The following is a 26,892-nucleotide window of genomic DNA, read 5'->3' as shown; positions in this document are numbered from 1 at the left end:
GCCATTTTCTCTTCCAATGTAGCACTTTTTCACTTCATTTGGAGCCCGGGACAGGACCTACATGATGATGTTCCGGCTCTGGCAGAATGCGCTCCTTGAGAAGGTGAGTGCTACCAGGCTCCATCCCACAGGCTCTGTGCTCACAACCATCACCATCTTCTTCCCACTTGTGCGCTGGCCCTATAGGAAGATTGCCTTTACCGTGGTGCAGGTCAGCTCCAAAGATGGCTCTATCTCCTCGTGGGCTGTAAACCCCCCAGACCTGGGTGAGGGGTGCCTTCTCCCATGTGTAATACTGACCTGAGTCCTGTAAGTAGCATATTGTCTTAGGAGAATGCACCTGGCACTGCCGAGAGTAAGCCAATTGTGATTTCCTGTTCAGTGGGTTCCACTGTTTATTAAAAATAAGAGCTGGGTATGGTGGTACAAGCCTGGGATCCCAGTACTTGGGAGGCTGAGACCAGAGAATGGCAGGTTCAAAGTCAGTCTCAGCAATTCAGTGAGACTTTGTTTCAAAATAAAAAATTAAAAGTGTAGGGAAGCCGGGCGTGGTGGCGCACGCTTGTAATCCCCGCGCTTGGGAGGCAGAGACAGGAGGATCGCGCAGGTTCGAAGCCAGCCGTGAGTGCTGGCTTAGGAGACCCTGTTTCCAAAATAAAAATGTAAAAATAGGTCTGGGAGTGTAGCCCGGAGGTAGAAGGGCTTCCAGGAACCCCAGTACCACCAAAAAAAAAAAAAAAAAAGTGCAGGGAAGTGTAGCTCAGAGGTAAAATGCCCCTGTGTTAAATACCCAGTACTAATAAACTAACAAATGGAAGGAAGGAAGGAAGGAAGGAAGGAACAAATGAAGGAATGAATGAAATGGGGTTTGGTTTAGCCAGCTACAGTTACGCACACAGTCACAGAAATGACTGTCAAGGCCGGGCGTGGTGGCGCACGCTTGTAATCCCCGCGGTTGGGAGGCGGAGACAGGAGGATCGCGCAGGTTCAAAGCCAGCCGCGCTGGTGTAAGAGACCCTGTTTCAAAAATATAAAATAGGTCTGGGAGTATAGCCCGGAGGTAGAAGGGCTTCCAGGAACCCCAGTACCACCAAAAAAAAAAAAAAAAAGTGCAGGGAAGTGTAGCTCAGAGGTAAAATGCCCCTGTGTTAAATACCCAGTACTAATAAACTAACAAATGGAAGGAAGGAAGGAAGGAACAAATGAAGGAATGAATGAAATGGGGTTTGGTTTAGCCAGCTACAGTTACGCACACAGTCACAGAAATGACTGTCAAGGCCGGGCGTGGTGGCGCACGCTTGTAATCCCCGCGGTTGGGAGGCGGAGACAGGAGGATCGCGCAGGTTCAAAGCCAGCCGCGCTGGTGTAAGAGACCCTGTTTCAAAAATATAAAATAGGTCTGGGAGTATAGCCCGGAGGTAGAAGGGCTTCCAGGAACCCCAGTACCACCAAAAAAAAAAAAAAAAAAAAAAAAGAAGTGACTGTCAAGAAGGAAGAAGTTTTTATATTCACAGATTCCCGGACACAGGAGGCAGTGGCACACCACCTGCTGCCGACCCAGGGAAGCACCAGGGTCAGTCAGGCAGTGTGGGAGCGAGGGTGCGCATGGGCAAAAGCTATTATTGCGTTTTTTGTGGGGGGAATGGGCAAAGCAGGCATGCAGGCCTTGCAGGTGAGGGGCTGCCTCTGTTTCCTGGCGCCTGATCATTGGGTAATTCAGGCAGGGGAATCTGGTCAAGCTAGATAATTGGTGAGTATGGAGTTTGTATTGGTTGGTTGCATAAGAGTGAGGAGTTTTCTCTCTCTAAGAATTTGCTAACCTTAGGAGGTTCTACCCCAGTTAGCAAGGCCCTAGGAGCCAGGGCATCAAAAATATAAAAAAGGCCAGGCATGGTGGTGCATACTCATAATCCCCGCGCTTGGGAGGTGGAGACAGGAGGGTCACGCAGGTTCAAAGCCAGCCGCGCTGGCTTAAGAGACCCTGTTTCCAAATTAAAAAAAAAAAAAATACATAAAATAGGTATGGGAGTATAGCCCGGAGGTAGGAGGATTCCATCCCAGTACCGCCCAAAAAAAAAAAAAATACACACACACACATATGAAGAAAATTTAGTTAAGACAGCCACCATGGAGGGAGGGAGTGTCACGGTCCCTGCTCTTAGAATTCCTACTCAGATGCAGTTGAGTGCTGACAAATTTTCCAAGCCAGAGAAAAAAACATAGGGGGAAATACTGTGTATATGATTCCCTCCAGAGGTTAGCATGTGAATACAACTGACATATATGTATTTGAAAACATGCATATATATATCTGCCTGACTTTAGCCTAAATGAATTACTATCTGGAAAACACTGAGTACTTCTATTATTATTAAAGAGTTCCTCCTAAGATGAGAGCCTGGTATAAATCATGGTAGCTTTTCTGAGCTAAGATCATCTTCTAACCTAGCAAGTTTGACATTTTACAACTACTGTCTTACTTTCTTTCTTTCTTTCTTTCTTTCTTTTTTTCTTTCTTTCTTTCTTCTCCCCCTCACCTCCTCCTCCTTCTCCTCCTCTTTTTTTTGTGTGTGTGGTACTAGGATTGAACCCAGGGGCATTCTAACTCTGAGCTACACCTCCAACTCTGTGTGTGTGTGTGTGTGTGTGTGTGTGTGTGTGTGTGTGTGTGTGACACTGGATATTAAGTCAAGGGGCAGTCTACCTCTGAGCTATACTCCAAGCCCCATTTTATTCCTTATTTTGAAATTGGATCTTACCAAGTTGCGGAGTCTCAGAAGTTGCTGAGGTTGGCCGCAAACCTGCAACCCTGCTGTCTCAGCCTCTCAAGTACTGGAATGACAAGTGTACACCACCACACCTGGCTCTTTTGATTTTTAATTTAAAACAGGGTTTCACCAGGTTGCTGAGAGTCTTTTTACATTACTGAGACTGGCCTCAAACTTGCAATCCTCTGGTCTGAGGCTCCCTAGCACTGGGATTATAGATGTATCCCATCATGCCTGGCACAACTACTGTTGTTTGTCAGTAAGACACAGGGTCATCTCTATGGCTTCTAAATGTCTCAGAATAATTCTTAAAAGTTCCACCTAATACTGAGGGTCTGTTGGCTCTGCTGGTCCTTGCTGGGGTCAGACCAATTGAGCCAGGTGGAACTGATCAGGAGGGAGGGTAGTGTGGAGCAGGTTGGAGCAGGCTAGGATATGGCTTGGCAGAAAGCATATGTGTCTCAGGCACGGTGAAGAATGTCTGTAAAGGCGAGAGATAGGAGGTCCCAATAAGGGAGAAGGGGATGCTTTCTGTCAGAAAACCAGAATTCTGGCTAACAGTGTCCTACCAGCCACCATACCTTAAAAGGATGAGCTGGGAAGCTTGAAGATTCTTGATGGAATCTACTGATGCAGATGTTCTCTGAATTTTTTCTTTTTTTAGAGTTATTGGTTGTTTCTATTTTATTTATTTATTTATTTATTTATTTATTTATTTATTTATTTATTTGCGGTACTGGGGATGGAACCCAGGGGCATTCTACCTCTGAGCTACACCCCCAGCCCTATTTTTTGTGTGTGTGTGTGGTACTGGGGGTGGAACCCAGAGGCTTTCTACCTCCGGGCTATACTCCCAGACATTTTCTTTATATTTTATTTGGAAACAGGGTCTCACTAAGTTGCTGAAAGCCTCACTAAGTAGCTGAGGCTGGCTTCGAACCTGTGCGATCCTCCTGTCTCAGCCTCCCAAGCACAGGGATTACAAGCGTGCGCCACCACGCCCAGCTCTTGTTTCTACTTTTTTAATTTATTGTTTGGTACTAGGGATTGAACCTTGAGGCATTCCACTTCTGAGTTACATTTTCAGACCCATTTATTTGTTTATTTATTTATTTATTTATTTATTCAGAGTCTTGCTGAGTTGCTATGGGTCTTGCTAAGTTACTGAGACTGGCCTGGAATCTGCCAATCTCCGGTCCCAGCCTCCCAAGTAGTGGGATTACAGGTGTGCGCTGCCACCCCACCCGCTGCTTCTGTTTGTCTCGGGCCTCCTGTCCCCTTTTGCTCACACTTGTCTCTGCCATCTTCTTCCCTTCCTTCCAATCTGAGTCTCGCAGCCTTGACCTTGGATCTTAGTTCTTTGACATTCTGTGCTTCTTTCTGGAAACTCTGAACCCTAAGAGAGCTAGCTTTTCTTAGGGCAATGCTTTTAAGGAGTACACACAGACACACAGTAAAGTAAGGAAACACTAATGCATAGAACTGTAGGCAAACCTGTTGCACTTCAGAATAAGGAAGGCGGTGTGCGGGTGGGTGGTCAAGGCGGCCTGGGTGAGATGACTTTTAAGGCCCTTTCAACTGTGTCAGTGTAGGAATCTTTCCAACATCAGCAACTGTGCAGCTATGCCACTTCTGAGGTTGGTCCAGCAGGGTCTGCCTGGCCACAGTTAATATGGAAGGGGATTGCTGCTCAGAGTTCACCTTGGCCCCTAAGCAGCATGGCTTTACTCCTCTCAATACTGGACCTCATCGTTAGGAACACAAAGTGGGGCCACTACCACCCTCCAAGGGCCAGCTGGTTTGCTCTGCAAACCTCTACTGGAGGACCAAGCCAGGAGGGACTACAGTTTGGCTCTGCTGAAATCCACATTCTTGGGCAGGAGACTGGCCTCCTGCTGAGGCTCCAAGGCTGGTGGGATGTCACAGAGGTGGCCGCTCATCTCTTCCAGCTAGGGACGGGAAGCCTTGGCCTGGCTCAGCGCCTCTGTGCAGGACGAGGACCTGCATGGGAAGGGTCAGGGCCGCTGTCTTCTCCCCGCAGCCCCTGTGCCCCAAGGAGCTCTGGCACTTCGTGCACCAGTGCTATGGGAATGAGCTGGGCCTGACCAGTGATGACGAGGACTACGTGCCCCCCGACGACGACTTCAACACCATGGGGTGAGTGATGGGGCTGCAGGGCAGTGAAGCCTCAGAGGGAGCATGGTGTCTGAGCCGGGGCCTGAGATGGGAGGGAGGGAGGGGGAACAGGAGGTGAGGTGAGGTCAGGGAGGTCGAGGGGCAGACGTGACTATGGCCACAGCTGTCAGCCAGTGTGACCACTGGCATCTGCTCAGAGGGTGGAAAGTGGGGAACAGATCGTTGATAAAGTCAGACTTAACATTTTAACAAGACCTCCCTGGCCTCTGTGCTGGAAATATAGACGGGGAACAAGGACAGAAGCAGAGAGACCTGTCAGGAGGCTGTTGAATAATCTAGATAGTTTGGATGAGAGGTGATGGTGCTTTGGACCAGGAAGGTAGCAATGGAAGTGGCAGAAGGATGCCTCACTGTGTCACATCTGCTGGCAGCGATGGAGCTAGCCACGTGTGGTGGTGCACACTTGTAATCCCGGTACTTGAGAGGCTGAGACAGGAAGATTGCAGATTTGAGACCAGCCTCAGCATTCAGCAAGACCTTGTTTCAAAATAAAAAATAAAATCAGGCTGGGAGTGCAGCTCAGAGGTAGAATGCCCCTGGGTTCAATCCCCAGTACCACCACCAAAAAAAAAAAAAAAAAAAAGGACCTGGGCTTAGTTACAAATGCTGATGTTCTACAGTGGACTCACATAACCTCTGGGAATACATATCTATTATCCGTAAAATGCACATGATGATTTACTCAGTTATTATGCATACAGATGGTGCTTAAAGTACAAGTCGGGCATTGATGGCGATGGTGACCGCAGAGATGAGGACTGCTCGCTTAGGGGCAAGGCGACAGTGCGCCCCCAAGTGTCCCTATCGGGGTACCCACCTAGACCTTCAGGAGAGTCTCCTCTTAGGTGTACAATGCAGATAAATACATTAATTATGGTCTAGAACTTGGGCAATACCACTGGGGGAGTCTTCATGTCCAGAGCCCTAACTTAATTAGCACATGGAAATGCCTGCTCAGAACCCAGATGCTCAAGTTCAGCAATCAGGATGAGAGGGATACAGTGGGAAAAAATAGGACGAGATGAATAATGATCATGTCTAGGTAGGGATCAGCCTAAGAATGGTACCTAGCAAAGATGAGTTTGGAGCCAACAGTTTTCCATGGGAAGGAGGGAGAGTGAGTGAGATGGGAAGGAGGTGTAAGAAAGGCAATGAAGGGGACAGGTTTTGGTTAGAGGAGGATCAGAGATAAGGCAGGGAGCCCATGGTTAAAGACAGATAGACGGGTCTGAGGTTCTTAGAGTAGTTGGTCGTCTTAACACCGAGACTAATGGGAGCCCGCTGGTCCCTTCTCCAGCTACTGTGAGGAGATTCCTGTGGAAGAGAATGAAGTGAACGATAGTTCTTCCAAAAGCAGCATTGAGACCAAGCCAGATGCCAGCCCACAGCTGCCCAAGAAGTCCGTCACCAACAGCACGCTGACGTCGACGGGGAGCAGCGAGGCCCCCGTCTCGGTACGGCCATGAGCCCTGGGCACCCCCACCCAAGCCAGAGGCCATGGGGAGAGGGGAGGCCGGTCACATCACGGTCATCTGGGTGCACATGGGCTCTCTCTACTCTGTTTGGCACAGTTCTCGCGTCCACACCTGGACTCCAGGTGCCTGGAATATGGGATTTGAAGCCCTTCTACCTCCGGGCTACACTCCCAGACCCATTTTTACATTTTTTTAAAATTTGGAAACAGGGTCTCCTAAGCCAGTGTGCACGTGCGCGCACGGCTGACTTCAAACCTGCACGATCCTCCTGCCTCTGCCTCCCAAGTGCGGGGATTACAAGCGTGTGCCACCACGCCTGGCGACTTCTTTTCTTTTTAAATTGGTACATTGTAATCATTCATATTGCTGAAATTCAGTAATAGAGGCATATATGTACACTTGTTGAGCCCCCCCCCCCGCCGCAGTTCCCACCCTCCCTCCCTCCCCTCCTCCCGTGCTCACACAGTGATTGGCTTTGGTAAGTCTGTGTGTGCATCGTGGCCATTGAGGTGCTTCCCTCTTCAAGTCTCCTCCCCTCCCGTCTCCCTCACTCCACTGAGGCTTCTCCTCCTTTGTCTGGAGTCCCTCCTGGCTCCCAGTTTCTCCCTGGCGTCCGCATATGAGGGAGCGCATCTGACCTTTCACTTTTTTGACTCCCACTTAGCATCATATTCACCAGTCCCACCCATTCCCCAAATGATACAATTTTGTTCTTCTTTATGGCTGAGTAGAATTGCGTTGTGTATATATCCCATAATTTTGTAATCCATTCATCTGTTGATGGGCGTCTCTTTTGGTCCCATAGTTTGGCTATTATGAATCGTGCAGCTGTAAACATAGTTATGCGTGCATTGCTATGGTGGTCTGGGTAGATACCCAGGAGTGGTATAGCTGGGTCATAAGGTAGGTTCATTCCCATTTCAAGGACTCTCTATACTGCTTCACAAAGTGGTTGCACTGATTTGCAATCCCACTAATGATGTGTCAGAGTTCCTGCTTCTCCACGTACTCACCAGCATTTATTATTGTTTGTGTTTTTGATAATTGCCATTCTAACTGGGGATAAGTGAACTTTAAGGGTAGTTTTGATTTACATCTCTCCGACTTCTAAGATTAAAACTATTCCAAGTCCACTGTGTGGGCTTGGTTCTTGGTGGGCTGCTCTAGTTCCACCCGTGTTTTTCTTTTTCTTTTAATTCATTATCAGAAGTCATGCATGAATATTGAAGTTAATTGTTATGCACCCATTTGATTAATACTTACTGAGTTACTGTGCTTTACTTCCCCACTCTGCTAGACTTTGTAGAGGCTACAAAAATGTCTAAGAGATGCTGTCTCTTTGGGGACATTGATGTAGAGAATATAGAAGCTTGATGAAAGAAGAGGGAAGCAGTGGAAGGAGGGGTGGGGCTTCCCAGGAGGCACTCTCAAAAAAGGGAACCTTGTATTCCAGTGACTTAGGGGTCAGGCCACTTGGCCTTAGAAGAGAAACCTTTTTCATTTGGTGCCTGGTCTTCATTTGCTATCTCTGAGATTGTCTTTAGATGTAAAAACTTGTAAGCTGGGTGTGGTGGTGCACGCCTGTAATCGCAGCATGTGGGAGGCTGAGACAGGTGGATCGCGGTTCTCAGACAGCCTCAGCTACTTTGTGAGGTCCTTTGCAACTCAGTGAGACCCTGTTTCAAAATAAAGAATAAAAAATAGGGCTGGGGGTATAGCTTGGAGGTAGAATGCCCCTGGGTTCTACCCCCAGTACAAAAATAAATAAATAAAATAAAAAAAGAATGTATTGCTGGGCGTAGTGGCACACGCTTGTACTCCCCGCGCTTGGGAGGCGGAGACAGGAGGATCGCACAGGTTCGTAGCCAGCTGTGCTGGTTTAAGAGACCCTGTTTCAAAAATATTTTAAAAAATAGGTCTGGGAGTGTAGCCCGGAGGTAGAAGGGCTTCCAGGAACCCCAGTACCACCAAAAAAAAAAAAAAAGAAGAAGAATGTATTGATTCCCTCTGGTGCTGATGGGAGAATGAATGAAAATTTAAAAAAATTTTTGTGAAGATTTCTAAGCTTAGAAACAAAGGGTTCTACTCCGAGTCAGGCTCACTCTCTGAGAGTGTGGAGGAGGTATGGCTCTAGGAAGGACCTGGGGCTGCAGGCACCACCTCTTTGGACCTGTATGTTATTGAAATAGAAGGCTGTGCTGGGCAAGCCCTGGGAGTATGACTCCAGCCTGAATCCTGAGCAGCTGTGTTGGGAATGTGAGGGCATCCAAGGTCAGGTCCCCGGACTCCTTCTGGAGAGCAGATCTAATCAGGCCATCCCTGGTGGGTAATGCCTCTGTCTCTGCTGCAGTTCGATGGCCTGCCCCTGGAGGAGGAGGTGCTGGAGGGTGACGGGTCCCTGGAGAAGGAGCTCGCCATTGACAACATCATCGGGGAGAAGATTGAGATCATCGCGCCCGTTAACTCTCCTTCGTTGGACTTCAATGACAACGAGGACATCCCCACCGAGCTCAGCGATTCCTCAGACACCCACGATGAAGGTTGGCATTTGAACATGGCTCCAGGGTGGCCCTTTAAAGGCTTAAAGGCGCTCTCTAGTGGGGACTAGAGTCATCCTTTTGGTGGAAGGGTGGGTAATACAGCTTTTTTATTTTCCTTTAAGGTACATTTATTTTTAGCACACATCCATCTCCTTGTTAGGTATGCACTGCAGGCCCCTCATCATTCTGTATTGACCTTTCTTTGCTCAGCAGACAGGTTTTGCACCAACATCCAGTCTTGCCACAAAATGTACCCTCCTACTGACCCTGGTTTGTGTAGGGCTCTGTCAGACATGTAAGGCAGGACATCGCTTTGTTTTTTTTTTGTGGTGCCGGGGATTGAACCCAGGGGCATTCTACTTCTGAGCTACATTCTAGCCCTATTTTACTTTTTATTTGGAAATAGGGTTTCACTAAGTTGTTGAGAGCCACGCTAAGTTGCCGAGGCTGGCTTTGAACTTGCTATCCTCCTGTCTCAGCCTCCCAAGTACTGGGATTCCAGGCGTGTACCACCACATCCGGCTAAAGCATATGTGTCGGGGAAGGAGAGTGGGCGGGTACTGAAGATTGAAGCCAGAGACATTCTACCTCTGAGTTATACATCAACCTTTTTTGTTTGTTATTTATTTTAATTACTTATTTTTATGTGTGGCGCTAGGGATTAAATGCAGGGACATTCTACCTCCAAGCTATACACCCAGCCCTTTTTGATACTGGAGATTGACCCCAGGGGCAATCTACCGCTAAGCTATACCCCCAGCCCTATTTTATTTTTATTTGAAAACAGTGTCTCCCCAGGTTGATAGTCTCACTGCTTGCTGAGGTTGTCTTTGAACCTGTGATCCTCCTGTCTCAGCCTCCCAAGTACTAGGATTACAAGTGTGTGCCACTGTGCTTGACTTTTTTTTTTTTTTTTTTTTTTTTTGCGGGTCTAGAGATGGAACCCAGGGGCATTCGACCTCCGAGCTACACCCCCTGCCCTATTTTTTTATTCTTTGTTTTGAGACAGTGTCTCACTAAGTTGCGGAGGGCCTCACTAAGTAGCTGAGGCTGTCCGAGAACCGCGATCCTCCAGTCTCAGCCTCCCGAATGCTGGGATTGCAAATGTGCGCCACCACGCCCGGCTTTATTTTTTGTTTTTAAACAGGTTTCTAAGAGTCTCGTTACATTGCTGAGGCTGTGCTTGAACTTGTGACCTCCCTGTTTCAGCTTCTCAAGTACTAAGATTACAAGTATGGGTGTACTATCATGTCTGACTTGGTTTTTTTGTTTTTTTTTTTTGTTTGTTTTTGTTTTTGTTTTTGTTTTGTTTGTTGGTACTGGGGATGAAACCCAGAGGCCTTCTACCTCTGGCTACACTCCCAGACCTATTTTATATTTTATTTGGAAACAAGGTCTTGCTAAGTTGCTGAGAGCTCACTACGAAGCTGAGGCTGGCTTTGAACCTGTGCGATCCTCCTGTCTCAGCCCCCTAAGCATGGGGATTATAGCGTGCGCCACCACGCCTGGCTTGTTTTTGGTTTTTTTTGTTTTTTTTTTTTTGGTGGTACTGGGGTTCCTGGAAGCCCTCCTTCCTCCGGGCTACACTCCCAGACCTATTTTATATTTTTATTTAGAAACAGGGTCTCCTAAGCCAGCGCGCGCGGCTGGCTTCGAACCTGCGCGATCCTCCTGTCTCCGCCTCCCAAGCGCGGGGATTACAAGCGTGCGCCACCACACCCGGCTTGTTTTTGTTTTGAAACAGGGTCTTGCTAAGTTGCAGAGGATCTCACTAAGTTGCTGAGGCTAGCCTCAAACCTGGGATCCTCCTCTTTCAGCCTCCCAAGTACTGGGATTGCAGGCATGAGTCACCACACCCAACTAAGGCATTGCTTATATGCCTCAAGGAAGGTGCATGTCTCCACTCTTTGGAAATGATTAGCTTTTAATAAGAATTTTTTCTCAAGTGGGGTGTGGTGGCGCACTCTTGTAATCCCTGCATTGGGGAGGCTGAGACTGGAGGATCACGGTTCGCAGACAGCCTCAGCTACTTAGTGAGGCCCTCTGCAACTCAATGAGACCCTGTTTCAAAATAAAGAATAAAAAATAGGGCAGGGGGTGTAGCTTGGAGGTTGAATGCCCCTGGGTTCCACTCCCAGACCACCCCCCCAAAAAATAAAATAAAATAAAATAAAAGGAATTTTCCCAAGGTAGCCACAAAACTTGTTAGTGGCTCCAGCATAGGGCGTATAGGCCCTGCTAGAGGGAAAGGTCTCGCAGGGTCAGATGGACTTTGGCAACACCCTCCTCTCACGCTCTGAATAGCTGCTTCTAATTTCACGCCTGTGTAGAGTTAGCTTCCAGGACTCGCTCGGGAGCGTGCCGATGCTCGAGTTCCACGGAGAGAAGCCAGATTCTCAGCGTCCCTGTGTACCGTGCACCGTCCCTCCGAGGGGTAACCTGAATGGGCTCTGACCTTCAGTGGGTCACCCCACCACCCACCTAGGATCGAGGGCCAGTGCCAATCCCCGTGTGGTTTGAGTAACACCTAATACCAGGGGTGCCGTTCACAAACCAAGATGTGAGCATCCTGCTCCAGCACGCACAGCGTCTCTAGTCTGAATGGATCTTCCTGAATTCTTCCTTAGCCTTCTCTGAATCCTAAGGTTGCCACAGATGTCCACCTCCTTCTTGAGGTCACAACTGGGGTGTCGACCCCAGGGCCTGTGGGGTGTGGGGGGCTTGGGAAGAGCCACTTAGCCACGAAGGCTCAGCCATCACCTGTGCCCTCAGACACATCCTCCCACAACAAAAAGAAATCTCAGAAATTTTCAGGTGGGGTTCTCTGGTTAGGAATACAGTGGACATGGTCACATCACGTGCCGGTGGTTACAGTGTCCCTGAGAACTGAGAATTCGTTCTTCTTGGGATCCTTCCCGACCCGGCTCTGTGTATCTCTTTTTTTGGGGTCATTCAGATTTATAATTCTTTTGCTGCGATAAAGCCATGATCATAACTGTTTTTGTTTTGTTTTTTGGTACTTGGGATTATACCCAGGGACAATCGACCTCTGAGCTACACTCCAGCTTTATTTTATTTTTTATTTTGAAACTGAGTCTTGCTAAGTTGCTGTCATCGATTTGCTGTGGCTGGCCTCAAACCTGTGATCCTCCTCTCTCAGCCTCCCAAGTACTGAGATTATGGATATGTCATCATGTCCAGCTATACGTTTTTGTTTTTAAAAGTTTTACATAAGTTTTGTTTATAAAAGGGGAGTATTGAAATCATGGGGGGACGTGCCCGACAGCCCCAGCCTTAGAGGCTTTCCTACAGACAAATCATTCCTGATTAATCAGCTTATGTGTTCTCCTGAGCCAGTAGCTACAGTGTCATTTGTCACTTGTGCTTTACAGGCTCTCAAAGGCTTGTCCTTTGCGGTTTGGACAATCTTAGCAAGTAGTTATTTGTTTAGATTTTAGTCTGAACTTAACTAGGGAGGTTTGAAAGTGCAAAAACAATGCAGTGTGTGTCCTGACACGGTGCCAGCCATGCATCCCGAGGCGTTCTGGTAAGATCCTGCCGCCTGGTATCGATTGCGTCAGTGCACTGTGCTGTCTGCACAAGGCCCGGTCGCTCAACAGCCACATCTCATGACGTTTTCAGTGGTTCAGTGACTGTGACTGTGACTGGGGCACGGTCCCGAGCTCTGTACAGGTTGGATGGGCCACGTGATAACTGGAGAAGCCTTGCGAGCACCAGCTGGAGGAGAGTGGCAGGGGCCACGAGCCAGCCACGCTCCCCTTGGCGCGCTTGAATGTCCGGGCCCCACCATCTGCCGTCACCGTGTAGTTCCTCACTGTCTCTTCTGTGCAGGGGAGGTCCAGGCCTTCTATGAAGACCTGAGTGGCCGGCAGTATGTGAACGAGGTCTTCAACTTCAGTGTGGACAAGCTGTATGACCTCCTCTTCACCAACTCGCCCTTCCTGCGGGACTTCATGGAGCAGCGGAGATTCTCTGGTCTGATCTGCTGGGCCAGCCCCTCCCTGACTGTCCCCCTCTTTCTCCGTCTATATGTCCTCTTTTTCTTTCTCATTTTTTCCCTCTTCCCGTGCACCCTCCTTTTCCAAGGAACCCGATGGCCCAGGCACCTCTTTCTTTCTGGTCTTGTGTGCCGAGCTCTTTTAGAGATGCACTGCTGCGTTTTTGCACAGATCTGTATATATTGGGCATTAAACACTTGCCAGCAAGCAAGACCTGCTGGGTCACGGGGCTCACTGTTGAGTCAGGGCAGCAGCTCCCACTACCTGGAAGTATCCCCAGCCCTCTGCCAGGCACGCTGCATTGTGTCACCCAGTCCTAACACCACCTTGCATGCAACGTTCAGAGTCCTGGCACTGATGACTCGGGATGCTAAAACTCAGGCTGCTATTGCTTGCCCAGAGAAGGTGGCTAAGAAGGGGCTAAGCTGTGACCCTCACGCTCCTGTCCCACTGCCTCGTCCCAGGGCTTCCTGCCGCAGGGACGCCACTCTGGCCTCGCAGGGCTGCTAGGCGTACTGCTCTGGGAAAAACCTCTGGGAAGGCAGCAAGCCCCTCTGCCAGGAGAGGACACGCGGAGGACAAGGGAGGTCACGCCCTGGGGGCGAACGCTCTTTCCCCAGGGATCCCAGGCCCTTGCCACAGTAGCTCCAGTGTTGCCAGCACCCCCGTAGGTGGCCCCAGGACCTCCTGCTCCAACCCGAGAACAGTCAGCACTCTGGAGCGCTGAGCAGAATTTCGGCAATGCTACAATGAGCCTCTTTCTGCTTCGACCCCCCCGCGCTCCCCTGGTCCGCTGGCTCCCATTGGCTTCCTCGGGGTGGGGTGGGGGTGGCTTTCAGTATTCAGCACAGAATCAGTATTCATTGGAGGGGAGATGGGGATGTGGGGGGCTGTGCTGCATCCCCTCCCTCATTCCAGGGCTCTTCTCTACCCTCAGATATCATCTTCCACCCGTGGAAGAAGGAAGAGAATGGGAACCAGAGTCGAGTGATTCTTTACACCATCACCCTTACCAATCCCCTGGCTCCTAAAACTGCCACTGTCAGGGAGACACAGGTGGGCAGACAGGCCCCGGGCCAATGGGAATGGGCTGGGAGCAGTAGAGTGGAGGGTAAGGCCCAGGTGGTAGGAGGCTGTCTCTGGGCACACATGTGGTTTCCTACCAGCTCTGATGGAACCATCGCCCCTGGTCCTGCATCTGCCACCTGGAGCCGCAGGGGGTGGGGAGGTGGGAGAAGCCCGCTTCTCGCCCTGCTTCTCTTCCATCTGGGCCAGTGGACCCTTCCTCCCCACAGACCATGTACAAGGCGAGCCAGGAGAGTGAGTGTTACGTGATTGACGCGGAAGTCCTCACACACGACGTGCCCTACCACGACTACTTCTACACCATCAATCGCTACACACTCACCCGTGTGGCCCGGAACAAGAGTCGACTCAGGTGCCGTGTGTGGGGACCCGAGTGGGTTCAGATGGGGTCTTCGCCTGTGCTTCTGAGAGGGGGGAGGAGCGTGGGCATTTGCCTGGTGACTCTCGATTCTACCCACTCTCTGAAGCCTTCTGAGGCTCCCACCATCCCATCCGGACAGACAATTCTTCTCTCTACCACGTGTCCCCTTAACAATTCTACGTCTCCACAGTAAGACCTTTGGCACTGCCACTACTGGCTGGTTGCCTGGTGTATGCAGTCCTGTGTGGGGGCCTTTACATTCACCGGAGTCTTTAGAATGACCCAAGGAGGTGGCTTGATCTTCACTGTTCACATCTGTGACTTTGCCAAGAGTTATGTCCTCAGGAAGCACTGAAACTCAGCTCTTAGAAACATGAGCCTGTTTTCAGTCTCTACTATGTGCGTGTGTGCGTGTGTGTGTGTGTGTGTGTGTGTGTGTGTGCAGTGACTTCCTGTTCATCTCCTCTGTTGGACAGTGGGCCCCTGGGAGCAGGAATCTCAGTTCACCACCAGCACTAAGCCTGCTCGTGTCAGAGTCAAGAAAGTGTTGCTCGAATGGACAATGAGTTCTGGGCACTGTGACTTGCTTGGGTATTGAACTTGGGGGCATTTGACCTCTGAATTATACTCCAGCCCTTCTTAATTTTTATTTTGAAACAGGCGGTTTCTGAGAGTTTCTCTAAGTTGCTGAGGCTGGCCGCACACTTGTAATCCTCCTGTCTTAGCCTCCCAAGTGCTGGGCTTACAGGTGTGCACCACCATGCTGGGCCTAGACTTTGACATTTTAAGAAGTGTATAATCTAACTGAAAACTCCAGACACACACCCAGTTGAAAAATCATCAGCCTGGAAACCTGTCTCATAGACCGTGCTCTTTTGATTGTAAGGATCTAGAAACTCCTTCATGTAGTTTAAATAAAGTCGGAGTTTAGTGAAAGATTCCAGAGATCTCTTGGGAGTCTGGAAGAGGTTAGCACTGAAACTCAAGAAGAGCCTCCATTTTTCTCATCCTCTTAGGTTTTGGTTTTGTGGGGTTGTTTGTTTTTTGTTTTTTTTGCGGGTCTGGGGATGGAACCCAGGGGCATTTGACCTCCGAGCTACACCCCCTGCCCATTTTTTTATTATTATTTATTTTGAAACTGGGTCTCACTGAGTTGCAGAGGGCCTCACTGAGTAGCTGAGGCTGTCTGCGAACTGCGATCCTCCAGGTCTCAGTCTCCCGAATGCTGGGATTACAAGTGTGCGCCACCACGCCCGGCATTGTTTATTTTTTGAGGGAGTGGGCAGGAGCATTTTGTGTGCCCTGTGAGCATAAATTCTTCCCTTAACCTTTCCTCTCTTTCTCCTTTCCTCCCCGACCCACCTCTCTTCTGTTCTCCCATCCTTTGTCCTCAGTATCTCCCCTCCTTCCCTCCTGGTACTGGGGATTGAGCCCAGAGGCATTCTATCTCTAAGCTATACCCCCAGCCCTTTTTATTTTTTAAGTTTTAAATAGGCTCTTGTTAAGTTACGGAGGCTGGTCTAGAACCTGCGATCCTCCTGTTTCAGCCTTCCAAGTACTGGGATTGCAGATGTGCCCTCCACGCCCAGCTTTTGCTCAACTATGAGATGAGGAAAAATCCAGTAGCTCCCGCTGACCTCAGAGCGTGGTCAGATGATGCACACGTGAAGCTCCTTGGCCCTACACGTGAATTTCCCTTCCTCCAGCAGAGATGGGGTCTGACCTTGTTTCTGTTTTTTTCCTCAGGGTCTCCACAGAGCTGCGCTATCGAAAACAGCCGTGGGGGTTAGTGAAAACCTTCATCGAGAAGAACTTCTGGAGTGGGCTGGAGGACTACTTCCGCCACTTAGGTTGGTGCCACTCTCGCCGCTGCTGTTTGAGTTGCAGAACTGGGTGACCCACGCAGCTGCCACCGCTCAGGGCAAAGGGAACCATGGAGAATGTGTCTCAGGGTCCTTCAGCTGCCCCCCAAATAGATACCATGCATAGATATATGCATTTTCCAAGAGACTGTAATTTTGTGAAATCATGAAGGGATCTGTTGTATCTCTCCCCCTAAAAAAATGAACCTCTGATGTAGTGATACGGTGGTAATGCTGTTAGGAGGAGGATCTGGGAGCACATCCATGTAGGAAGTGTGTGATAGGCCCCAAACTGTGCACACAAGGGTGGGAACATTGGCTGTATATGATGTGGAATGACCAAGAGGAGGCTTAACTGGGCAGGGCTGGGCTCCAGAAGTAACTTTCCATGGGCATCCCTGCAGGTCGTCTTTCCACCCAGTCAGCTTCCCGGAGCATGGTATGCGAAGGTCTCCTTCAGGAGACCAATATGTTGGGTTAGAGGTATGGGAAGATGGCCTTTTTTGTGGTCCTTTGTCTCCATTAGAGAGTGAGCTCACCAAAACAGAGAATACCTACCTGGCTGAGATGCACAGACAATCTCCCAAGGAGAAGGCCAGCAAGCCTTCCACCGTGCGGCGGAGGAAACGTCCCCATGCCCACCTGCGGGTGCCTCACCTGGAAGAGGTGATGAGCCCCGTTACCACACCCACAGATGAAGATGTGGGCCACAGGATCAAGCATGTGGCAGGTGCGTCCAGGTGGGGTGGACCGGAGCTTTGGGTGGGGATGCACGCTCGGGCCAAGTCGCACAGAAGGACACTGCTTTTGCATCTGCAGTGTAATTTGTAAGAATTTGACCGTAACTCAGTAAAGCTAAGGCTCTGGATGCTCTGTTCTCTTTGCCAATTAAGTTCCTCAGCCTCTGCTGAACCTATACCTACCTCCTCCTACTGTGGGGCTGGGCATAGCTACTGTACTGTTCCAACAGCAGCAGCATGGACCCTTCCCTGGTGTTTGTTGCTTGACCATTGTCCTGTCAGCACCTAGTAGGCTTGTGGCCCACGTGGTGACCCTCTGTGATCTCCCACAGGTTCCACGCAGACTCGGCATATCCCCGAGGACACGCCCAATGGTTTCCACCTGCAGAGCGTGTCCAAGCTGCTACTGGTTATCAGCTGTGTGTAAGCGACTCCAGGCTCTTCTCCCTCCCTGCCCTTGCCTTCCTCTCCTGCCAGCTTTCAAAACATCTGTTTAGGATTGTTTTCCCTGGTTTGGTTTATTCCTTCTTCTTTGTCCTCTAGTTTTTTCTGTCTGGATCAGCTGCTCAGTCCATCATTTCTCATCCTCTGCTTCTTTTTCTCCTTGTTACGCAGAACTCACTGCATATTTCCAGGAAAAAAAAAACATAAACATATACTCTTCCCTTTAGGAACTCAGTGTCAAGTGGATGAGAGAAACAGGACACTTAAAACCCACACAGGAGGATAAATGCTCACCGAGAGGGGCTGCATACATTTCAGGGGGCTGCCTATTTATTTGCAAGAGATGTTCTGGGTACCAAGCACTCAAAAGTGTGGGCTCACAGAGCCTACACTTTGGCAGGCAAGGTCACCAGACAAAATCAATGACTACAGTTCAGGAAAAATCAATGCTTATTTTAATGTAGATGATTTATAATTGTCATGGCATTATGAAACCATATGCTTATTGCATTTCATAGAACGTTACTGAGCAAGGGAGATGGGAAGCCAAAAGAGATGAACACAGCTTGCACTGTTCACTCTTTAGCAGAGGCAAAGGCCTTAGGGCCTCTTTCTATACCTCTAAGCCAACATGTTGGCCTACGGAAGGAGCCTGTTCAGGACATTCCTACAGCATTTTGAAAAGGAAGCAGCTAGAACAGCAAAAGATGGCCCTTCTGCTTGGTTCCACCTACTGCCCACATCCTTCCTTGAATGAGGTAGGAGGTGTGAGTGTGTGGGTAGGCTGAGTGGGTGTGAGGGACGACGCTGCCCACACGTGGGCTCCACCCCTATGCACCAGGCATGAGCCTGTCTTGGCTTTGGTTTTGCTTCTACGACCTTCTCAGTCTTCTCTGAAGCCCTAAAGAAGCAGATCAGGGAGCCCAGCCTTATCCTCAGGAATCTGTGGAGGGAGCCCACAAGCGACATGGTCAGATGTTCACCATGGCATTTTCACAAATGGACCGGATGAGAAAAGACTCGAGGTGGGGGATGAATTGGGTGAACGGCGGTGATCTGGGAGTGGGTGTCCGACAGGCGAGGGCCCGGAGCGGGGCAGTCCCTGAGGGGACTCATTAGCCATTTGGTTCCATTACGAAGGAAGATGAGCCGCAGATGAGAGGCAATGTGGATGGTCGTGTTCACGAACCGAATCCTGGAGTTCAGTGCAGAGTTGTGAGAGAAAACTGGGCCCACTGAGTTGTGCAGGTATTTGTTGTGGACCTGGTGCTCAGGAGACCGGTGTAAGGTGCAGGCACAGATTAATTATCCCCAGCATTAAAGCCATGGGTGTGAATGAGATGATCCATGCAGTGCACCGAGTGTGGTGATCACGGGGCTGAGGAGGACCTCAGCCTGGGGAAGCCTGCCAGGGAAGAGCCATGGAGACTAGGGGAACAGCCAGGCATGGGGGCGCACAGCTGGAGTCCCAGAACCCGGGAAGCTGAGACAGGAAAATCACAGGGTTGAGACCAGCTTCAGGGATTTAGCGAGACTCTCAACAATCTAGGGAGACCCTGTTTCAAAATAAACAATAAAGTAGGCCTGGGAGTGTAGCTCAGAGGTAGAATGCACCTGGGTTCAATCCCCAGTAACAAGGGAAAAAAATAAAAAAGAGAAGCAGAAGAATATAGCAACAATCTTACTCAACTGAGTGCAAAACATGAAAGTAGTTGCAGAATTCTTCTGACTGTAGCATAAGAAACCAGAAATCATTGCAAAATTTAGGGTAAAGTCAGCTGTACAACTGGTGAAACTCACATTTAGCAACACCCATTTAACATGATTCATGGCCTTTGTTCTGTTAAAACTATACCAGTGGTATTGAATTTTGATCAATAGGAAACTACAACCTCAGGTTGGTTCTGTATTTCAGCTCCCTCTGCATTTTGACTTAAGTAGAGAATGCCTACTCCCCAGCACCAATTGGATAGCATGATGTTAACTAACTTTGAGGCATTGTTAGTTTAGAATAACCAGGGCTTGTGCCGGGCGTGGTGGCGCACGCTTATAATCCCTGTGCTTGGGAGGCAGAGACAGGAGGATCGCGCAGGTTCGAAGCCAGTCACGCTGGCTTAAGAGACCCTGTTTACAAATTTAAAAAAAAAGTATAAAATAGGTCTGGGAGTGTAGCCCGGAGGTAGAAGGGTTTCCAGGAACCCCATGTACCACCAAAAAAAAAAAAAAAAAAAGAAGAAGAATCAGGGCTTCGAATTCAACACAGTAGGATCTAGGTGGAGGGGCTGGTGGCTACCTGCCAGTGACGCAGCCCCCCTGGCACAGCATGCCATGGCGGTGCGGCGCCTCAGCCTCCCACCTCTCCTCTCTGCTGAGACCACTGCACCACTCTCACTCAGAGAGCGTCATGCAGGTGTGAAGATGGTGTTCAGCATGTGCTGAAGGTGTTCAGACAACTCAGTGTGTGCTGACCCTATGAAGACAGAACCACTGAAATCCAACATGAGATTTAAGAGTCCTTGGTGAGAGCCAGGGAATAGCCCCAGGGATGTACAGCTGTCAATTGAAGAGAGATGCTGCTTTTTCCTAGGACCAGAAACACAAATGAGAAGCACATCTCCCTCGAGTGCACACGTTAAAGCATAAAGCGTAGTCAAAGCTTTTCTTCCTTGGCTGGTTCTTTTTGCCACTGCTTGCTTGCCCCTTCCCTTTCTGTTGCCGTCTCTCCCTGTGTGTGTCTGTGTGCCTCCTTTCATGGTAAGAACCACCCTTTGTGTTCTTACCGTGGTGTCCCCACACATTTCCTCTCATCCAGATACCCTCCACAGGGTAGGTAATATTGTCCCTAGAGAGAGAGCTGGGGTTCAGAGAAGCGGGGCCACTTGATCAAAAGTTAAGAGAGCCAGGATTTGACCCAGTTTTGCACATCCCTGGTCCTTGCTTCATCCCTGCCTGTATCTCCCCACCCCACCAACTTCTGTCATGAAATGGCCTTTGGGCAGCCACTAAAGCAGACAGTGTCTCTAACTCTCCGTTCCCCTCTGGGTCCCCCAGCCCTGTATTACCCTTGTTCCTCCCTGCCATGGTCAGTTCTGACCCAGACTCTCAGCTGGTCCCGTGAGCTGCTGGAGGGGCGGGTGCAGCCTCAGGGCAGCCCTGCTGGCACCTGGAAGGCCAGTGGGGCAGAGCTGTGCATCCTGCTGGAATCGCTCCTTCGATTCTGCCTTTAGGTGTGTCCTGATGCTGGGCAGGCAGGAGGACGCTCTCCTCGCTTCAGAGCCCATGAAATGCCCAGAGTCAGTCTACACATGCTGTCTCCTGCTCCTCCTCTCTGGGTCTCCTCATCCGTTGTATCTTTGTTTCTAGTATTTCTTCGCATATCTGATCACTTGTGCTCTGGCTCATTTTAAGTGCAGTTTGCCCCTCTCCCCCACTCCCCTCTCTCCCTGTTTCTAACATCCGCCTCCTCCCCATTTTTCCTCCTTGCTCCTGTGAGGATTTGTTTCAGGTACTGGCTCTATGATCACTCCCTGCCCTCTCACCTCTTGTCCTCTCCACCTCACCCATCCTCCCGCAGGTACCAGACTTGGATGTCTGTGTCTCCCCTTCCTAACGCCTTCACCCCACACTCCTCTCCATGGCTCTCCTGCCGTGTGCTGGCCCCTCCAGATTAGGCTGCCCCCCTTCTCTCTCTACCCTCCTGCGGTGTCCCTCTGTCTCACTCTTCACTGCAGTGCCTTGGCTGGCCCCGAGGGCAGGCACAGGAACCTCGGGTGGGGGGATCCTGGCCCGACTCCATCTCATCGCCAGTGCCCTCCCCGTCTCCCTCCAGTCTGGTGCTGCTGGTCATCCTCAATATGATGCTCTTCTACAAGCTCTGGACGCTGGAGCACACCACCCAGACCCTCACTGCCTGGCAGGGTCTGAGGCTCCAAGAAAGGTAATCCTGCCTGGCCCTTGGCTAACCTCTCCCCGCCCACCCTGTGCGGAGCCCCGGCTCCTGCCTCTGCTGAGAGGCCCCACTGCCCTTGCCCAGGGGGCAGAAAAGCTGTCCCTCTATTTTCCTTCCACTTGGGACTGGGGGCAGCGGGAGCCCGGGGGCAGTGAGCCGAGGACAAAGCACTCTGATGTGACTCTCTGTCCTTTAGGGGTCTGGGAGCGCAGGACAGTCCGCTGAGCATAACTCCAGCTGCGGGGGTGCCCCTTCTTCTACCCCACAGGTTACCCCAGTCTCAGACAGAATGGGCCCAGCTCTTAGAGTCCCAACAAAAGTACCACGATACTGAGCTCCAAAAGTGGAGGGAGATCATCAAATCCTCAGTGATGCTCCTTGACCAGGTGAGGCACTTCGTCTTCCCCATTTCCCTGGTCCTCAGAGGCCCTTCCTTATACTCTGAGACACATCTCCATGTCCTCCTCCCATTCACTCATCTCCAAAATCACCCATTGTTCTCATTTGAAACCATTCCTGAATGGGCTATTAGAAACACAGGTGCTGGGCGTGGTGGCGCGCACTTGTAATACCCACGCTTGGGAAGCGGAGACAGGAGGATCGCGCAGGTTGGAAGCCAGCCGCGCTGGCTTGAGACCCTGTTTCCAAATTTAAAAAATATAAAATAGGGCTGGGAGTGTAGCCCCGAGGTAGAAGGGCTTCCAGGAACCCCAGTACCACACACACAAAAATAAATAAATTGAAAAAAAAAAAAAACCTCACCTAGCTGGGCATGGTGGTGCACGCTTGTAATCCCAGCATTCAGGAGGTTGAGACCAGAGGATCGTGATTACAAACAGCCTACTTAGTGAGGCCCTCTGCAACTTGGTGAGACCCTGTTTCAAAATAAAGAATAAAAAATAGGGCAGGGGGTGTAGTTCGGAGGTTGAATGCCCCTGGGTTCCATCCCCAGATCCGCAAAAAACCAAAACCAAAACCAAACAAACCAGAACTCGCCTTTCAGAGCTTTGTCTTCCTGGAAGGTGTGTCTGTCCATCCATTTCCCTTGACGACACCCCCTCCCTCCCCTCGGAGGCGCCCGGCCTGCAGCATGCTGCTATCTTCAACAGCATTGCACTGAGTTGGCTTTGTAGGTGTGTGTGTGTGTGTGTGTGTGTGTGTGTGTGTGTGTGTGTGTGGTACTGGGGGTGGAACCCAGAGGCTTTCTACCTCCAGGCTATACTCCCAGACCTTTTTTATATTTAATTTGGAAACAGGGTCTCACTAAGTTGCTGAGAGCCTCACTAAGTAGCTGAGGCTGGCTTCAAACCTGTGCGATCCTCCTGTCTCAGCCTCCCAAGCGCAGGGATTACAAGCGTGCGCCACCACGCTTGCAGCACCTTGATTTCACAGCTTCATCTTTATAGCAGCACCTTGATTTCACAGCTTCATCTTTATAGCGCAACTGCCTGTTTTCCACCCCAAACCTAAATCCAGCTATCTAAGAAAATCATGCCCGGGGGCAGAAGTCAGTTCCTCGCAGGGAGAGAACTTCCTTCTTCCCTCCAGAAAAATTTACTCTCTCTTCAAAAGTGCCCCCACTTGGCTGGCAAGACGGCAGGACGTACCTTCGCGGTGTAAGAGAATTGGGAAGATAATTCACCCGAATTTGTCCTGCTCCCCTAAAGTTTCTGTACCCAAAGAGGAGTCATTCTGTTTTGTAGTCAGGTGGCCTGAGATGGAACCCCAACCTTGCCACTAATAAGTTATATGTCCTGGAGCCAGAGATTGAATGTGAGCGAGCTTCAGTGTCCTCATTTATAAAACAGGAATTATGGTTATAGCTCCTGGAATGGCAGCCAGCATCAAATGGCCCACGGAGGTGCTTATTTAACCACGAGCTTCATCCCCCCCTCATAGTGTTGTTTGAGGTTCTAAATTAAGGAAGGAGGGTCAAGATCCAACTCAGTGTTTAGAGCACCCTATGTATCTTTGAAGCCATGTTTGTGGAAGGCTTTTTTTCCTTTTTCTTGGTACTGGGAATCGAACCCAGCAGCATTCTACTTCTGAGCTATACTCCAACTCCTTTTATTTTTTATTTTGAAAAAGGGCTGTGTGGAGAAGCCCACTGAGAACACAAACCTGGGTCTGGGCTGGGGTTTCTTGTCTTGCAGATGAAGGACTCCCTCATCAACCTTCAGAATGGCATCAGGTCCCGGGACTATACATCTGAAAGTGAAGAGAAGAGGAACCGTTATCATTGAGAAGGCAGGAGCAGGGGTGGCTGCCAGAGGCCTGTGCAATACGTGTACATAGACCCTATAAATATATATATAAATATATATATACAGAATATAAATATATATTATATACAGATTTTAAAAAGAGATAATGCCTATGTACCAGGGAGAAGGAGCGGGACCTCCCGCCCCCTGTGTCGGCCGGAGCAGCGTTTCTCTTGGTGGAGGGGCCGAGGAGGGCAGGGACCACCTCTGAGCACCGACCTCCCCTGACCCTCCTTCTCCTGTCCTCTGTTCCTCACTCCTTCCCTTACTGGCCATTCTTGGCTCTTAGAAGGGAAATGTGGCTGAGCCAAAGTTATGCCTGCAAAGACCCTCGGGTCTTAAAGTCTCAAGGGGGCATTGCTTAAGGTGCTTCATTCCCTACTCCCTGTTTGATTTATCTCCCAAATAAAAGAGAATCTGTTCTTCCCTATCCCATGCTTCCCCAGGCGTTCTCTTGGACACAGAAGCCTCAAGGGCAGGAGCCCGATCTGAACTGTCCTGAAGGAGGCCGTTGGTGTGGAGCCAGGCAGAAGGGACTGGGGAAAGCTAGCAAGGCCACGTTTGTGGGACTGGGCTTTGGAACCCCAGGCTCCTGAGAGCTCACGTTCTGAAGGGTTTTCTCCTCGGTCACCCCTGCACCTTGCTCTGACCTGTGTAGGGCATGGACCCAATAAGGGCTGGGATTTTTCCAATTCTCCCACCCCCTTTCTCTCTGGTCTTCTCCCAGGCTGGATCTGGGTGAAGCGTCACTTTTTAGTGCCTAAAGTCCTACTGTTTCTCTGTGCCCTAAGAGCACATTATTAGCCAGGGTGGAGCATTTCTGACCTTGTTAAACCCCCTGGAGTGGTTTTAAATAGGTCAGGTCTATGGCTCTAACACTTTCACTTGGAGCTGTGCATCTGATTTCCGTGATGAATCAGGGTATGTAGGCCCTCCAGGGTTTGAGAGAGAGATGACACCGGCAATGTATGGATTGCAGGGTCTGTCCCAGAATGCTGTATGAGTAGTGAGCGCCAGTAGCCAAGCCACTTGGTGAATCAACCAACCTCATTTACTCTTGGCGAAGACCCAACTTTAGCCAATTGAGACAATTGTCTAAGACACAGCACATAGAAAAACATTTAAGCCATGTGGAGCCAAGGCTTTTGCACATGTGTACGTGTTCGGGCAGGAAAAAGGGTCAGGTGGAATCTTTGCCCCACCAAGGCGATTCCAATCCTGAGTTGTTGTTGTTGTTGTTGTTGTTGTTGTTGTTGTTGTTGTTGTTGTTGTTGTTTGGGATTGCTGTGTGTGTGTGTGTGTGTGTGTGTGTGTGTGTGTGTGTACTCAAATCCTTCTCTGGCCCCAGAGAGGCATGAGGTAATTAGGTAATAGGAAGAAGATGGTAGTTTAAGAGCATGAGCCAGTTAGGGCCTCTCTGGAGTGGACCACGAGGACCTATGCTTTTTTATCTGATCTCATGGGACCCATTCATCAGCCTTCATGCTTACTGACTGCTGTTTCTCCATACAATGACCCAGGGAGTCCTTGGTCAGTTAAGATCACAGCTGATTTGGCAAAAAGAGCTGGCCAAGCTTACTCCTTCTCTTGGCTTCTTGATACAGGGGCAAAAGGAACCCCAGAACCCCAGGTGTTCCAGGATTTCAGCACAAAGGGAGATTTTACCAGTGACCTAAGTTATATTTTTTTTTCATAGAGTGGCCTGAATATCCCATTTTGATAATTAAAGAAAAGCTTCTGAATACCAAGAATCAGGCCTTGATATTTTCTTAAGGGCACAATCAAAAAACAGAAGGCTGAATGTCCAGGTTATCCTTCCAGGCAGGAGAATGAGAAGGCTCTGGTGGTCGGCTAGCCGTGATGTCTCTCCCCTAAGGCTATCAGAGGTGAGAAAGTTCATCCAGTGACATCTTTTCGCAGTGTGCATCTACCCACAGATCAGTTGCGCACCTCTCGGTTCTTGTCTAGGATTTTGTGGGAGAGACACTGGAGTCAAGGCCCTTGAGCCCTAAGCCTAAGAATGAGGAATGGTGTGGATCCGTAGAAACTTGCCCTGTTTGGGTAGACAGAAGCCCAGGTTATTCCCAGGAACATCAGAAAGCAATAAATATAAATTCTCAGATCTATTTCATATACATTGTTATTTAATTGTTAAAGGTGCCATGGGCCCACTAGGGTGACTTTAAAGGTGACCTGGCCAGAGAGTTGTGCTGCTTTCTTGTTACCTCTCAGGACCTATTTCTCAAGGGAGAAGTCGACAAGCGGGAGGGGGTACTTAGGACATCCGAGGAACCCTTCTGTTTTCTGGCAATTTGAACCCAGGAGACAATGGAAGACATGTCTCTTAAGAGTCATGGATTCTTGTGAGTCATCTCTGTTCTAGTCATTGTTTTGGCTTTTAAACCAAGAAAAATCCAACAACTCTCTTCATTTCCAAACAAAATCTTTTACTCCCTTGGTCAGTGACTTGTAAAAGAAGAGAGCCCACCCTTTCAGATGAGTCTGGGAGTGGAGAACATACGTAGTGTTGACTTCCTGGCCAGCAGTGTGGGCAAAGAGCTGTCTGCAAGGGATCAAGGCCTCCGCTTTGTATGTTGCTTCTTCCAGCCTGTGCATGTTGTTTGTTTTGTTTTCTGTTGATGTAAGAATGCTGGGCTCACACAAGTCCTCCTGTGAGGAGTCACATGGTGAAACGCTTGAGAGCTTGTGCTGGATTTGAGAGCATTTGGGAGTTTCTAGACAGGCGAAACACAGCTACAGGGTCTCAGCTTCCACCCCGCTTCCTATGGAGGACCGGACAAGATTGACCTCAGAGAGGCCAGTCACATCTTCCACTCCCCCCATCCCCATCCACCTCTTTGGGGCTGGGGGACAACATCCCGAGCCAGCAAGACCGATGACTTGACACTCTCAACGAGAGAACTGGACTAAGAGTCCACTGACCCCAGGCCTGAGTCCTGGCTCCGTCACTGACTCAGTCTGTGACCGTGCACGAGTCCCCCTCATTAGTGAGCTTCAGTATCTGTAATGGGGGGTGCTGGGGTAGTTATCTCTCAGGATATCCCTAGCTTTGGCATTGTCTTGGACTGGGCTATCTCTGACTTGGAAGGTGCCTTGTTAGGAGGGAGGGAATGGCTTTCTGTGTTGAGCTGCTCCGATATTTAATAGGCAATAGGGCAGTGTGTGGG

At 49.7% G+C, this 26,892-nt stretch overlaps 1 protein-coding gene across 8 annotated transcripts in view; it reads left to right on the top strand.

The window, feature by feature from the left end:
• GRAMD1B (GRAM domain containing 1B) overlaps positions 1–23,683 on the top strand; it is a gene marked incomplete at both ends in the record, with an annotated part of 210,982 nt that extends 187,299 nt beyond the window's left edge. For 6 of the 8 annotated variants that reach the window (XM_080705158.1, XM_080705157.1, XM_080705156.1 and 3 more), the window contains 13 exons: positions 23–103; positions 4,810–4,925; positions 6,262–6,418; positions 8,790–8,979; positions 12,832–12,975; positions 13,936–14,054; positions 14,294–14,436; positions 16,192–16,295; positions 16,834–17,037; positions 17,380–17,470; positions 21,321–21,428; positions 21,709–21,826; positions 23,594–23,683. In XM_080705158.1, the coding sequence (XP_080561284.1) occupies positions 23–103; positions 4,810–4,925; positions 6,262–6,418; positions 8,790–8,979; positions 12,832–12,975; positions 13,936–14,054; positions 14,294–14,436; positions 16,192–16,295; positions 16,834–17,037; positions 17,380–17,470; positions 21,321–21,428; positions 21,709–21,826; positions 23,594–23,683 (1,665 nt within the window). Of the gene's footprint in view, positions 1–22; positions 104–4,809; positions 4,926–6,261; positions 6,419–8,789; positions 8,980–12,831; positions 12,976–13,935; positions 14,055–14,293; positions 14,437–16,191; positions 16,296–16,833; positions 17,053–17,379; positions 17,471–21,320; positions 21,429–21,636; positions 21,827–23,593 lie in introns of all 8 variants that reach the window. The other 2 variants (XM_080705153.1, XM_080705154.1) reach the window with 2 other exon arrangements.
• Positions 23,684–26,892: the final 3,209 nt, after the last annotated feature.

Source organism: Muscardinus avellanarius, assembly GCF_963383645.1.
Source record: "Muscardinus avellanarius genome assembly, chromosome: 1".
Classification (NCBI taxonomy): Eukaryota; Metazoa; Chordata; class Mammalia; order Rodentia; family Gliridae; genus Muscardinus; species Muscardinus avellanarius.
Note: the sequence above shows the minus strand (reverse complement) of the source record. Positions and strands in the feature narration are given on the sequence as shown.